General features: G+C 36.5%; 1 protein-coding gene across 1 annotated transcript in view; it reads left to right on the top strand.

Moving 5' to 3' along the window:
- Positions 1 to 15,575, top strand: part of apolpp (retinoid- and fatty-acid binding glycoprotein apolipophorin) — a 43,632-nt gene that overhangs the window by 9,785 nt on the left and 18,272 nt on the right. Inside the window, exons 2-31 of the mRNA XM_073089974.1 lie at positions 232 to 258; positions 705 to 901; positions 1,217 to 1,381; positions 1,846 to 1,995; positions 2,290 to 2,482; positions 3,000 to 3,163; positions 3,384 to 3,454; positions 3,831 to 3,996; positions 4,352 to 4,534; positions 4,952 to 5,104; positions 5,485 to 5,632; positions 5,990 to 6,110; positions 6,384 to 6,546; positions 6,722 to 6,916; positions 7,299 to 7,478; positions 7,583 to 8,120; positions 8,240 to 8,416; positions 8,527 to 8,873; positions 9,106 to 9,324; positions 9,501 to 9,630; positions 9,752 to 10,127; positions 10,390 to 10,615; positions 10,864 to 11,018; positions 11,534 to 11,693; positions 12,097 to 12,318; positions 12,668 to 12,843; positions 13,540 to 13,648; positions 13,953 to 14,109; positions 14,513 to 14,682; positions 15,259 to 15,404. Of these exons, the coding sequence (XP_072946075.1) occupies positions 232 to 258; positions 705 to 901; positions 1,217 to 1,381; positions 1,846 to 1,995; positions 2,290 to 2,482; positions 3,000 to 3,163; positions 3,384 to 3,454; positions 3,831 to 3,996; positions 4,352 to 4,534; positions 4,952 to 5,104; positions 5,485 to 5,632; positions 5,990 to 6,110; positions 6,384 to 6,546; positions 6,722 to 6,916; positions 7,299 to 7,478; positions 7,583 to 8,120; positions 8,240 to 8,416; positions 8,527 to 8,873; positions 9,106 to 9,324; positions 9,501 to 9,630; positions 9,752 to 10,127; positions 10,390 to 10,615; positions 10,864 to 11,018; positions 11,534 to 11,693; positions 12,097 to 12,318; positions 12,668 to 12,843; positions 13,540 to 13,648; positions 13,953 to 14,109; positions 14,513 to 14,682; positions 15,259 to 15,404 (5,584 nt within the window). The remainder of the gene's footprint in view (positions 1 to 231; positions 259 to 704; positions 902 to 1,216; positions 1,382 to 1,845; positions 1,996 to 2,289; positions 2,483 to 2,999; positions 3,164 to 3,383; positions 3,455 to 3,830; positions 3,997 to 4,351; positions 4,535 to 4,951; positions 5,105 to 5,484; positions 5,633 to 5,989; positions 6,111 to 6,383; positions 6,547 to 6,721; positions 6,917 to 7,298; positions 7,479 to 7,582; positions 8,121 to 8,239; positions 8,417 to 8,526; positions 8,874 to 9,105; positions 9,325 to 9,500; positions 9,631 to 9,751; positions 10,128 to 10,389; positions 10,616 to 10,863; positions 11,019 to 11,533; positions 11,694 to 12,096; positions 12,319 to 12,667; positions 12,844 to 13,539; positions 13,649 to 13,952; positions 14,110 to 14,512; positions 14,683 to 15,258; positions 15,405 to 15,575) is intronic.

The following is a 15,575-nucleotide window of genomic DNA, read 5'->3' on the forward strand; positions in this document are numbered from 1 at the left end:
CATGTTTAGGTTTTAAGGTTCACTCCGTTTATATAAAATGATCTATATGCAGGGGGCAATGAGTCTTTGTAATTATGATAATATAGGAATTATAAATAAAATGCCAAATATGTAACGGCCCTTGGAAACCCTTATCTTTTAAGTTTACTGTCATACTTTGACTCAACGTGGAGTAAATATTTATGTAATGGTTGAATTTATTAATATTTATAATTACTTTGTTTGTTTCAGATAAGTGTTCGGTTGCATGCAAAGGATGTAAGTTGCCCTGTGTAGTACCTGGTTATTTATGGCTATTCAAATAATCTTTAATATAAGTAAAGTTACTATTTCTTGCTTAAGTTAAAAAATTACATATAAATGTAAAGTTCGTGTAATACAAAGTGAAATAATTGATTTTTGGGTTTTACAGTTTTTGGTCTTTATATTAATGTATGCATGTCTCATTCTTTGGGATCCCTTGCAACCCAAACGGCTTGACGGATTTGATTATGAGGTGTCGTTGGATTAACCTAAATTGTGAATGCGACATTGTCCACTATACTTGCCTTTTCAGCTAATTATTTACAAGTAGTCAGATTATTTTGCCTTTTTTGACAATGAGTACTAAAAATTATCTAAATCGGGGACATCTATCAATCCGTCCGGCAATCTTCCGTTTCCAGTTTTAAGTGTACTTTTTGTAAGCAAATGTTTTTCCATAGCTTCAGCATCACCCGGCTTTCTGAACGGTCATACGTATAATTATGGCGTCGACGGCTCCGTTTCCGTGTACCTGAGCGGCGCTAGTGGCAAGGAGTCTACCGTGAAGATCTTTGGTCAGGTCTCAGTGACGGCACTTGGCAACTGCGCCCATGTCCTCAACGTCAAGAATTTGGCGATTGCTGGCCCAGATGGCAAGGTAAGGAAGGATTTTTTTTTATGAAAAACTGTTAGTTATGTTTCTATCCATATGTTATGAACGATTTTGGATTTCTTCCATTCAATATATTTTTGAACGTGCTGGATGATGTAGAGACATCCATAGGATTGTATTAATGGTTTAAAATATGGAATTATTTATTTGGCTAATTTAAAATTTTTGGATTAGTTATTTTGTTATTAATAAAAATACACATTTGAACTGATTTAAATTGAAGCAAAAACGTTAGGATTTTTATACTTTTTGTGAACTATGCAAGAAACTGAATAGCAAATCATCTATCTTTCACCACAGAAGTACCCGTGCCCGAAAGGCATCGACAAGCCAGTCCAGTTCAGTCTGGAGAATGGTCGGGTTGGCGCTGAGATCTGCGCCACTGACGGCGACACCCGCCGCTCCCTTAACATCAAGAGGGCCATCATCTCGCTGTTGCAGACTGAACAAAAGACCTCCACTCAGGTAATCTTCTTTCTTAATGTTTACGTTACTTTTTTTAACTTTTACTCTTTTCTTAACTATTGGGGTATATCAGCGTTTCGGGGTAACATTTTACGTCTTACTTTTAGAAACTTACCAAGTAATTTAAATTAATTAACAATTAACTACTTTATACAAAACATTCATACTTGTGTTGGTCAAGCGTGTCTAGAGGGGCTATTTTTAAAGTCATGAATATATTAAAAATTAATTATTGATCATTGGCTTTAACGACGATGTAAACTATCGTATGAAAGGGACTCGAAAACTATTCTATTATAAATCATTTAAAACAAGTCCAGCATGACGAATAGTTTAATCATTTTCATGCTGAAATTAGAGCTGTGTCCTAAATTACATTAACTGACATTGTGAAATTAACACAAACGTTCAAAGCCAAAGCATTCTAGTAGATTTTTCATTGATTGCAATATTATGTTCTGCAGATTGATTTCTTCGGTGCCTGTCCTACGGAAGTTTCTTCCTCCCAAGAAGGTGGGGCAGTGCTCATCCACAAATCTCGTGACCTCTCCCGCTGTGCACATCGCGAACAGGGCAAGAATGAATTCTTGACAGCTGTATACAATCCCACTGCTGTAAGTATCACAAGTCCAATACTATAATACAAAATACGAAAAAAACCAATGATATAACTAATAACTAAAAGATATTTGTAAAGCTATTAAGAATTAATTAAAATTGTAGTAATTAATGATACAGACGATATAACGATATCAAAAATGTGGTAACGCTCGTGAGCAAATCTTTTTTATGAGATGTTTTAATAAAACATAATATGAAGTACAATGTTATAAATACGCTCTGTATATTAATTTATGATGTTGTGATGAATAATAAATGGTGAAATTGATAAAATACTTAATTTGCAGGAGATTAAGAACACCCAGATCCTTCAATCGAATATGAATGTTGAATCCAAAGTTAATAACGGCGTGCCTGAGAAAGTGACGGCCACGGAAGAATATTTGTACAGCCCATTCTCAGTTGGAGAGAACGGTGCCAGAGCCAAGGTCCACACGAAGTTGACACTTTCTGGAACTGCCCAGGGCGGTGGAGATGCAGGTAAGGATAAAAAATTAAACAATATTAAAGATACTACAATCCTTTATAGTTTGACACTGTCAGCACCTATTAAAAACAATTTCAAACGCTGCCGCCTTGATTTTAAAGAGAAAGACGAGACTTTGTAACTCATAAGTAGCATTCTATCATTTATATTATTTCCTATTCATTCTATACAGTAATTCTATTTGGAGTTGATTACACAATGTGCCCCAAAGTCGCGGTAAATAATAAATTGAAAAATACAAATGAGATATTTCCGTAGACACTTATAAACTCATGGTGATCCATAAAGTTTTTTAAATAAAAAAGGGGAAATAAAGCTCTAATAAGAGTTATTTAATTTTATAAATCTACCTGCAACATGGGATGTGGCACCATATCAATGTTATGTAATTTTTTTATTACAAAGTCTTAGTAAACTGTTGTGAAAATATTCCCTGCTATCTCTATAATGATATCCGTAGTGTAAAAAATACATTAGGCATTACAATTATCTTTTACGATGATGTTACAGGCAACTGCGGCGACTCCCGCACAATCATCTTCGAGAATCCTCACGGCAACGCCAACGAGCAGAGCAACTTCAAGAACGCCTTCAACGCTGTCAAGGAGACCGCCAAGACCCTCACCAATGAGGCTAGCTCCAAGTCTGCTGGTAACTTCGCGCAACTCGTCAGGGTGAGTAGTGTCATGTTTTAAATGTACTAAATTATTCTTTTTACAAAATTCTGTATACGTATTAAAACCATTTTTGGAAAGACATTTTTACAATGTTGTTTTCAAAGTAATCGTTACATGAAAAGTAAAAAAAATATATAACATTATTTTTATTTTAGTTCAGTTCAAACACAAGTAAGTTACAAAATTATGCATGTTTATGTTGATTTATTTTTCTCAGATTTTCCGCACCACCAACAAGGATGACCTTATGAAAATCTTCAACCAAATTAAAGGCAATGAACTTGAAAAGTAAGTAGTTATAAACAAATTACTTGTAACAAAGAAGATAATACGATTTAGTGACCTGTACGGTCTTTTACAATAAAAAAAATGAGAACATAAAAATTGTAATACGTATTGTATGTATTGACACGAAAGCTCTCAATTTTACTCGTATAAACAAGAACGCTTAACTAATACCATTCCCATAAAAGTACTACGGTTGCTTATTAAAAACAAAACGTGCGTAATAAAAAACAAATAATTTTTGGAAACTGTCCATTGAGCTGAAAATGTTTGACCTGCAAAAAGTGAATAATGTGACTTCCTCATAGATCAGGTTATTATTCTTGGACTTCGCAGGCAATTTACTCTGCAATATTTGATATTTTTTGTTCTTTGCTAGGCGTGTCTTCCTTGATGGTCTTCTTCGCACTGGAACCGGCTACAGCATTGAAGCTTCCATCCAGATCTTAAAGAGCAAGGCCTTGAACTCTATTGAAGAGAAACTCGTCTTCCTGTCTCTCGGCAACGCGAGACACGTCAACGACGAAGCCATGAAAGCTGCTGCTGTAAGTCTTATTGTTACTGATACAGAATAGATAATTTATTTGTATATTCCCCTGCTTCGCATGAAATTGACACTGCAGATTGGTAACGAGTTAGTGGTCTATCTGTGTCAAGAAGTTTTGATTGTTTTGATTGCACAACCATAATAGATAACTGGATGGGCAATTTATCTTTACGATCCGAAGAGAGCGTGGAAGCGTGCAAGTTTAGCCTCTTCCAACTGCGTCCAATATTGCATAACTGTGTAGATAGGCTAAGTTTGACACAAACTACGGAGAATACGTACTTCACAGAAATATAAACAGAAGAAAAAGTAACAAAACAGTCTTGGTAGTCTAATATATCTTAAATTTACAGGGCCTGTTAGACGTACCCAAACTGCCCAAGGAGGTCTACTTAGGAGTGGGAGCATTGGCCGGTGTGTACTGCCGGGACCACGACTGCCATGGCGCCAAGTCTGAAGGAATCGTCGCTTTGAGCAAGAAGTTCGGCGCCAAGCTCCAGAATTGCAAGCCGAAGACCAAAGCTGAGGAGGACTACGTAAGACTTTATATTGAAAATCAAATGTTCTGAAGATGATCATTAGAACTGTATCCCAGCGAATGACGTACTTAATTTGGTTACTGTTGGCTACACGTATTTCTGCCCCATAACAGTTACGTTAACAGTTAAGCGCTACTTTATTCTGGTTTGAAGGGTGTGGTAAGGGACATATACCTTTCTGAGGCGTTCCAGCTTAATCGTCAGGGGTAGCGCCGCATTTGTAACCAACCTGATGTAGGAATATCTAATTATATCTGGGGTTGATTACGGATGTTCATGGGTGGCAGTGACTACTTACCATCATGTGGACTGCATGCTCGCCTGCTACTTCTATTATATAAAACTAGAATAACAGCTTACCTGGTAAAAAGTTCCATCGGCAATATTTTTAGGATTGATTTTTTTTATCCGCAGGTGGTAGCAGTTTTGAAAGGAATCCGCAATATTCGCCATTTGGAAGACAGTCTCATCGACAAAATATCTCATTGCGCGGCCGACAACACCGTCAAGGCCAGAGTCCGAGTTGCTGCTCTGGAAGCATTCCATGCTGATCCATGTGCCGCTAAGGTTTGTGTCAAGTGTTTTTATATAATTGTCGATTGGAAATCGTGAAAATTAGGTTAGGTTAGGTTAGGATAGATAGGTTAGGTTAAAATTGGTCAATTACTAATATAATATAATATGTGCCTTAATGGTAAAATTGGTAAAATTTCTGTGAAATATTCTAACTAAATCTTCTTGTAGTATACTTAAGTACTATTATTCTGTTATTCGTGATTCATATAGATTACTGTGCTTCTAATTTAAAATCTGAGGAATCTTCAATAAACTTTGTTGCTTCTAAATTCTTGAGATGAATTCATATTAAAGAAAAAGATTTAAGCAGGCATTATTGTCAAATATGTTTTACCGTACCAGTTTTAACTTTGATTTAATTTGATCAACAGCTGAAGAAGACCGCAACAGATCTGATGAAGAACGTGCAACAAGACTCGGAGATCCGTATTAAGGCGTACTTGGCTGTTATTGATTGTCCTTGTGCTCACTCCGCTAATGACATCAAGAATCTTCTGAGCCATGAACCAGTTCACCAAGGTACCTAAAAACAAGACAACTTTTATGTCACATTTATTTCGTTCTATTTTGATATAGGCAAAATAATGAACTGTTTCATAATACATGTTTGTTCTTGTATATAATCATCATCTTCAACCCATGAACCCAAATCCATTCAACCCATGTCTCACTTTTGGGCATGGATCAGTATAAGAATGGTTAGTTCCACCATGACTTAACATACTTTTTAGAAGTTTTTATGAGAAATTTCAGGCAATAATGTTATAATTAATTTATAATACACACATTTAACTGGAAATCAGAGTTGCACCATCAGGTTAACTGATCGATTTTGGATCATCAAATAAATCGATCTAACACTCGATACCTTTGCAGTGGGCCGCTTCATCACCATGTCTCTCCGCCACATTCGGTCTTCTGCTAATCCGGACAAACAACTTGCAAAGCAGCACTACGGCCTCATTGGTATTCCCAATAAATTCAACATCGATGACAGGTTAGTTGTTATTTAATCAGCAATTTTTAAGCAGCAATTCTTGTAGTAGCTACAAATACTCTCTCAAAGAAGGATTGGCCTAATGGAAGTAGACTGTTCCACCGGATTTTAAGTCGCCTGTCACTCCTGTAAATATTTCGTAATAAAATAGAAGTTATAAAAACTTAGTCTTATTTCACTGCAAACTTTATCTTCGCTTCGTGACTCAGTCTCTGGAGTAATCCTTAATTAGTACTTAATCTTAATCCTTAATTAGTACTTTGACTCTTTCAGGAAATACTCATCTTATCGGGAGATGTCTTACAACGTGGACGCTCTAGGAATCGGAGGAAATGTGGAGCAAACTGTTATTTTCTCGCAAGATTCGTTCCTGCCAAGGTCTGCCAGCCTGAACCTAACAGCTGAGCTTTTCGGCCACAACATCAATGTTCTTGAGGTGAGTTCTTCCAAAATAAAAATGATACGCTAGTGACAACTGATTGACAGCTAGCTCATCATCCATATTATTACTCGTATATAGTCCTAGATTTACTTTGTCTAAATGAGTGCCAATGGAAAATGAACATCTATAAATAAGGTGATCTAAATAACAAAATTCTTCTATTTATTAGATCGGCGGACGTCAAGGCAATTTGGATAGAGTTATCGAACACTTTTTAGGCCCGAAGAGTTTCCTTCGCACTCAAAAGCCTCAAGACATCTACGATGATCTCGTCAAACGAATGGAGGAGTCTTCCAAGAAAGTGGAAACCAGTGTCCGTGGCCGCCGCTCCATTAAGAGCGAGGTGGACAACTTTGATAAGCAGGTAAGGGTCGAATAGAATATACGTTTTGACATGCGTAACTATTTTGCATGTACAAATAATTCAGGTTTCATAATTCAATTAGATGAAGCGCTTGTAGTAAACAAAAACTAATATATGATCCAGTTATCAGAATTAATTTATTTATTGTGCAATTGTCTATTAATTCTCGACTGCATTTAAGACAATATTAATTAAGTAGCAATAGCGTTATCCAAGTATAAAATAATATTAGATATATATTTCAAATCTTAGATGGAGCTGTTGATGATATTTATAGATAATATGCATAAGACTATGTACAGATTGATACAAGTTCTTAGCCTGGCACCGAAAAATTTGAGCTGATTTTTGTAGATATTTTAATATTCTGTTTATTTTTTAGATGAAGGTCAAAGGCATCTCCTATAACAATGAACTGGACTTGGACGTGTATCTGAAAATCTTTGGCACCGACGCCGTGTTCCTTTCTCTTGGAGACGACAAGGGTTTCGACGCCAACAATATTTTGGACCAACTCCTTAAGCTTTTGAACGAAGGCATGAACAAGATCAAGAGGTTCCAGGTAAAACTCATTATAAATAAATATTGAATTTAGATTTCTATTTAAGCGTATCTGTTTCGTCATATTTTGTATAAGATGTTTCATTTGTTGACTTTTATTTGCAGCAAGAAGTCCGTGGTCATCTTCTTTTCCTGGACGCTGAGCTAGCATACCCAACATCCACTGGTCTTCCGCTTAAGTTGGACCTGATAGGAGCAGCAACTGCCCGAGTTGACGTCGCCACGAACATCAACGTTAAGGAAATCCTCAAATCGCCTGAAAATGCCAAAATTGACATCAAACTGGTTCCGAGCTCAGATATCGAAATCACTGGAGTCTTCTTCGTAGATGCCGATGCTATTGGTGCTGGTCTAAAAGTAACTAACAACTTGCATTCTTCAACTGGCGGTCACCTGATCGCGAAGATAATCGAAAACGGTCACGGTTTCGATCTCCAGTATGCCTTGCCGATAGACAAGCAAGAAATACTGACAGCTTCAAGAGATTTCGTTTATTTCTCCGCTGAAAAGGGTTGTATGGAGAAAACAACTCCAGTCGTAGTAGACACTGACAAGAAAGAGTACTCAGGATGCTTCGACCAACTTGCTGGTGTGCTTGGTCTTACATTATGTGGTGAAATATCCATGCCATTCTCGGTTTCTGGTAAGATATTTATAATATTTTCTTATGTAAATATGACTTCGCAGTTTGTCATGATTGACATCACTTTGTTATGTTTTAGTTTTAAGATTTAAATAACATGTTTGTAAATTTTGTTCTAGGGCCTGATGCTCAAAACTCGATTTCAAAGTTCATGACCCGTTTCCCGCTGAGCGGCGCGGCGAAGTTAAAGTTAGTGCTCGAAAAGAACGACCTCCGAGGCTACCACATTAAGGGAATAATGCGATCTGACAACAACCAGGGAAGCTACGGTGTAGAAATGTTGTTCGATGCTGAAGGTAAGAGTTCAGAAATATTTCACTACTATGTTTTTATAAATTTTGGGCAAGAAATGTATAGATAAAATTAATGTTTCATCGAGGAATAAATATTATTAAACTTCAAACAGGTTCCCAAAACCGTCGCACTCAAATCTTCGGCGATGTTATCATGAACGCTGGAGAAAAGACTCTCAAGTTCTCTTTGGATTCACCAATCAAAGCTGCGTCTGGCCAAATCTCTCTAATAACTAAACCAAGTGAATATGCCTTGATGGTAAAGGGTAAGCTGGATGCCCAGGAATACTTTGCCAGACTCGGCTTCAATGTTCAGGGAGATGATAGACGAAGCGTTTTCAAACCAGTAGCGGAATATCAGTTGCCTGACGAGCACGGCAAGCAATCCTTGAAGGTAGATGGACAAATGATCAAAGAAACTAACGGACCGGTCGTCAAATACACATTAGAAGGAATCAAGGTGAGCCCAAAATATATTTTCCATTTGTTCACCTAAATATTTATATTGAATTAATTAGTAAAATCTACATGTATACATTAAACTAATAATTAAATTAAAATTAAACTTTTAATTACTGAAATAAAAATATTTTTTAATTTTAACTTTGAAAGGATATTTTTTACGCTGACAGCTAAAACATTAAATATAAATATATCAAAATGACTGACGATGTATTTTTTCGATTACCTAGATAAACTTGCCAAAATCAACCGACCCCATCACCCTGGATGGCCACTACAGCCAAGAGCCTAAGGGCATTGACCTGGATGTAAAGGCGAAGCAAGGCCAGTACAGCATGATCGCATTATTCTTCAACGTCAAGGGTTACGACTTCAAGACTGAATTCCAGAATACCCTGAACCCTTACGTCAATTTCAAAGCAAACGGCCATATTGAAAATACCCCTACGGTAAGCGTCAAAACCAAAATGTATTTCAATATTTATAATCAAATATAGTAAACAGCAAGTATAGTGACCAAATTTAAAAGAATAACTAAAATAAAAGTAAAATATAAAGATAAAATAAATAAAAAAATGAGTTATAAATATAATTCTTTATGAAATTTATAATATATGTATTGCAGGTGTGCCACAATGATATAGATCTCATGTATGGTGACTTCAATAATCCACAAAACAAGATAACATTTAACCAACTCTACAAGTACTACAAGAAATCCGCTAATGAGTTCAACGTCATTACCAAAAATAAGTGTACGTATTTAATACATTATGGCGTCATTTATTATAATATTTTAAGTATCTTTACCTCTTAACTTTAGCATTCAGCTGATTAAGGCGGATTTAAGGATTTTTATTATTTTTGTTATTATAGTTGAAATCCACGCTGTGCCAATCAAAATCAAATTTGACGCTGAGATGGATCCTAAGAAATTTGACATCGATGTCGAGGGTCAATACGCCGATAGAAAAGCCGATTTTGAAGTAGAAGCCCGAACACACATTAAAAAACAAGGCGACTACAGCGTCAAAATTAAGGGAGAGATTGACAAACATGGAATGGAGGCATTCGCGAAAAGAGACATCGTTTCAGCCGAGAAGTCAAATGTTGAAAATTATATACATTTCAAAAACTTTGGAAAATATGAACTATCGGGAGTTGTTCTACACAAGACTAAAGCGAACGACATGAATGTAGGCGCGGTCGGGCACCTAAAAATATCTGGTGGCGGCAAGAATGAGGACATTAAGTAAGTTAATAGTAGTACTCCGTGGACATTAATTAAATAAAAAATAATAATGAAAATTCTACTTTAATATTGACTCAAATTTATAATTTCAAGTATATGTTGTTATGAGAATAAAATATATTTCTTGCAAATCTTATAAAGAAGAAGAGCAGTTATTTCAATTTAAAATTATTGTTGGAAACAGTGTTATAAATACATCCTACCTAAATACATTCTAATATTAGTTTTCTTAACTGTTATTAACATATATCTTCTTCACTAGATTCGATGTCGGCGTGATCGAGAACAACAACCTGTACTCTTCGCACGCCAAGATTTCAAGCAGCAAGAAAGAAATCCTGGACTATCTTCTGAAGGTCACGAAGGGCGCTAACCCCAGCGGTCAGCTGAAGTTTATTCTCACTGATACGATTTCTGCAAATGGACAATACAAAGTCACTGATAACGATGGAAAAGGCAATGGAAATATCATCATTGACTTTAAGACGGTAAGTTTTTTATAATTTAGCATAACATCAAATATAATTATGTCACAATAGGATCTATATGACATTTTGTAATAATTTTACCAAGACCTTATACAATTAGAACTTCTGACAGAAAACGTAATATTTATGATATCACACATGTGCAATTACTGCGCGGAGAGGAAGTTGGAATATGAAATATTGCAATCATTTAGGTTAAAATAATTATCATTTTTGGGTTTTGTATAAATAATAATGTTCTGTTACAGGCTGGTCGTAAGATCAAGGGAGACGTAAAGTTTGTCGCCAAAGAACCCGTTTTCAACGCCGATGTCGACCTCTTCCTCAATTTCGAAAAAGATAATAACGATAAACTGCACTTTACCACAAACAACAAGAGGACGCCCAAACTTATAGAGTCCAAGTGAGTACACGATTAATGTAGTAATATAGAAGTAGTAGACGAGCATGCTTTCCTCCTGATTTTAATTCGATACTGCCGGTCCAGAAGATATCCAATCAACTACAGACAAGACTAGATTCCCACCTAAGATTGACCATACATACGCCGCTACGCCAGACTAAGCTGAAGTATTTCGGAAAATATCGCTACTTTGAGTTCATCTTTATTTTATGTAAATGTGGTGAATCCTTTTGTTTTCATTTCTTCAATCCATATTTGAAACCAGATTAGAGAGAATACTATACGGAAGATGGCATAACCAATGTAAACTTCTGTATAGTTTTATTCGGTTTACAAATTTAAAAAAATAGGAAAAAAAATCAATATATTTACTCGTAGGTGTTTAGATCATAATGAATAATTATTTATTTTACTTTCATTTATTTTATGTTTCGATTGCTTTTATTGTAAATGACCCTTTGTGGAACAGTTTATGAGGTAATAAAAATATAAATGTTTTTTTTTCGTTTTACCAGGAATAAGTTGAACTACGCAGGAAAACAGAGCGAAGTGAACATCCACCAAGACGGCACGCTGTCTGCGTCGGGCAAGGCGCACGGGTCAGTCGAGGTGTGCCTGCCCACCGGCCGGATCCTCACGCTTAAGGTTGACCGTGACATGACGGTCAAGGACGAGGTACGTAGCTTTTTATAAGATTGAAGTAGAAAACAAACATGTACTCCATCCATGTACACTCCATGTGAAAATCTTGCCAAGAGGCATATAGTATGCATATTATGAGCTATATGAAACTGGTGACATCTATTGGTGATAGGTAGTACATGTTTTCACATAGTACAAGAATTCTATCAAAAGCCAATTGCAAAAATGTTGTCCCCCTGAAGATTAAGATGGTTGCGTCATCGTCAAGTTTAATACTTGGTGAGTGTATGAGAACAAAAACCGTGAAGTACCAAAGTATGACATTGAAACCAAATGTTTATATTTATTTATAATTTCCTTACTCTGCAACTGTATTGCACCTAAAACAATTAACGTACTATGATTTCTGTTCTTCATATTCTTGCACCGTTTCCAGACGTATGACGGCCATGCTGAGGTTTACCTCTCCGACTGTCCCAAGCGCGGAGACGCTGGCTCCTCCATCAGCTACAAGACCAAAGTCACTAATACCGACTTCGACAAGAACATCGACTTGGACGGCCAGATCGAGTTCAAGCTCAAAGATGGCGGCAATATCGTCAATACCTTCACGTACAAGGATATTCAGAAAGGCGACAAGTCTGAAGCATCTTTCGATGTAAGTATGATGGGTCTTAATAAATTTATATACTTATTATATATACTTATTGGCTCTTTGGTCTAACCAGAATCCCCAGCTTGATGGAAGCTTTAAAATGTAACTATTGTTGAACAGTAATGAAACACAAAAGAAACATTTGTGAACTTTTATGCAAATATAAATTAAAGCTAAAAAAAGTTCTACAGAATCTAAAAATGCAAAGGGTCATTTTAAAAAATCATATGAATAAAATTTACTTCGTATATTTATTTGATAAGCTTGACGGACTTAACAATTTAAATTAAAAGGAATCAAAAAAGTCTAATGGTTGTAAGGGTTACACTATCATATTAAGTCTGATTTTTAGGGTCAACTCAAGGGCAGCCTGATCCCCAAGCCGATGTCGCTAGTAGCCAGCGCCACCTACACGGAGCTCCCACATGCTGATGACGTATACCGCGTGAAGGCGAGCTATGGAGACGATTTGTTCGCGGAACTCGCTGGCAAATTCGTCATGAATCTACCTGAAAAGGGAGAGAGGAAGTGAGTGTCTCCAGAAACGTAATCAAAATATTTTATTCATTTTGAACTTCAAAAACCTTCCACGTCTTCGCAAGGTATATTGTTTATACAGAAGAAGTGAAGGAATAAACACATAAGGCCTGTTCTTCATAAAATGTTAACTCATAATCTCAACTTAAGACTAATGCCGCTAGCGTATAAATCAATTTTTAATTTATAATTTTACTTAATGCGGTTAGCTTCACATTAGACTAATATTTTAATCGTTTAAGTATTTCTGAATATTTGTGGTATAACAAGTGAATGACAATAAACATATGCCACAGGATCGGTCTTAGTAATACCAGAAGGTCTAGTCCAGTAGTGGATCAAAGGTGATAGATGGAAGTTAAATATAACGATTTTACACGATAACCTGCGTCGTATACTCATCTACTGATATCAAGAGGGTTTTGGATTCAACCTTCTGCCATGCAGGCATCTAAATAATAGATAGATTTCCGATCTTGATCTAGATGTTTGTGTACGACACAGACCTGTATTTGTACCCTACGATCATTGAAAATGCACTGTCAGAATTTTCAACACCGTTACTATTATCAGGTTAATAGTCGGATTAATAGAAGTACACATTCTTTTGCTAATCTTTTACTTTTTAGATACTTAAAACATTTATATCATTGTTATTTTTATCTTATAGTATTATTTTTCCGTTAGGTATTTGGACGATTACACCATGACTTTCCGTCTACCGCTGGAAAAGGCCCATGACATCAAGTGGATCTCCACCTTACTCTACCTACAGCCTGAGAACAAGGATGCTGAGGTACTTTGGTTTTTTTAAAACTGTCTTCAAATTAATAATCTTACTCGTATCTTATTTTCGCGTTATTCTCCGCAGGGCTAAAATGCTAATACCAAGAAATTTGGCTTTACCATTTTGTCATTGCATACCCACATCAGCAATTGTGAATGAGAAATTGTCCTATCGTCATTTGTCATAACTAGAACCTCAGATTCAGAATCTTTCAGATCATTTCTATTTTTTACGAATTTCGATTCCATGAAAATTTAATATTAATTCGCGAATAGATCATTAGTAGGAATTGAATGATACGATATTATTCCAGGTGACACTGATCGAATCGGTACAAATTAATGGAGACGTTTACAAAGTAGACGCGAGTGGAAAATATGGACCCAAGGCTGGCAACACTAAAGTCAAAATACTGGTCCCGCACAATGACCCCTTGGTGTTCGATGTTAACTACCAAGCCAACCTCGATGGTAAGTTCTCATTTATTTGAATTTGTAACGTTATTTTTTTTTACACTAATATAAATATTGATACATGAAAATAAGTATTAATGCATAACTTAATTTGATTTGCGAATTAATTTGGCATTCCTATACTCTCAATACGTGGTTTTAAATATTTTTGGTAACTGATAGTATTATAAACTGCAGTGGCGGGGAGAATCCATTGACAAGCGGTAGTGGTAGATTAATCCATCTACCTCACATTTGGTTTAATTTTATTTTTTAGGCAAAATGACTAAACTTTACAGTTTCTGATTTAAATAAAGAATTGGTTTCCCTTTGAAACCCATTTTAAATTGTTTCAATTCGACAATATTATTCTAAAATCATTTAGCGAGGGAAGGGAGAAACTGACGGCTTAAATTTCCAGGTGAAACAAAGACCGGTAACGTGGAGCTGAAAGCCCAGTACGGCAAGGGCAAGACGGCGAGCGTGGCCGCCCACGCCACCGCCGCGCCACAACACACCGCGCTTAAGATCTCCGCTAATGCACCCCAAGCTGAGAAGTTCAAGAGATTAGATGTTGATTTCACTTCCAAGGTAAGATCATAGGTTACAGAAAGACAGGTTATAGATAGATTAGACAGAAATAGGTTTTAATAATATTAGAGTAGCAGACGAGCATGCAGTCCACCTGATGGACACATTTAAAGCTAACGATGCATTGGCGACTCCTCTGGTGTTGCAAATGTCTTGCAAGGTATAAGGACTGCTTTCCACCAGGTAGCCCGTCTGCCTTATCGTTAAATATATAAAAAACACTGTTGTTGCCCATGGACAACTATAATCAACTGGATAGGATTATATTCCTACCTGACGTCTGCCACAGCGCCGCTACCCTTAAGGACTGGAATGCCTCGGAGAAGTATGGGTCCCTTACCACACCCTTCCAATCGGAACACAGCAGCGCTTAATACTGCTGTTATTACATACCGGTTCTACCAGGTTGAAGGTTCAAACACCATAATGCCAATACCACTTAAATCTTTGTAAATCTTCGCGTGTTATATATATGTTGGCTTTGTTCCCTATTATTTCGGGGATTCTGGGCACGGGCCTCATGTGCCCTTAGCTAAAGACGCAAGAGATTCCACCTAATGATATATAATTCAACAGAAACCGTCACCGGACACCGTGAGCACGCATCTGGTGGTTGACGCTGACGGCCGCGTGTACAAATCGGACAGTGTGGTCGTGTACTCCAAGTCCCAGCCGCTCTTCGACCTCAAGTTTACCAGCCCGGAAAGCCCCAAACAGAGCAGGTGGGTGATAGGCATTTTGACCATTTAGGATTACTATGTAAACTTCTGTTGCCCCTTTTCGTAGAATCCGTTTATGTAAATAAACATAATTATTGTTTGATTTACTATGTTTAAGTAATTTGCAAATAGCATTCGATTTTGCGATTCTATAAAAGATTTTTTTTGTCTATA

Source organism: Epargyreus clarus, unplaced genomic scaffold (genome assembly GCF_041222505.1).
Source record: "Epargyreus clarus isolate Ecla_fem2 unplaced genomic scaffold, WU_Ecla_fem_2.2 ptg000031l, whole genome shotgun sequence".
In the NCBI taxonomy this organism is placed as follows: Eukaryota; Metazoa; Arthropoda; class Insecta; order Lepidoptera; family Hesperiidae; genus Epargyreus; species Epargyreus clarus.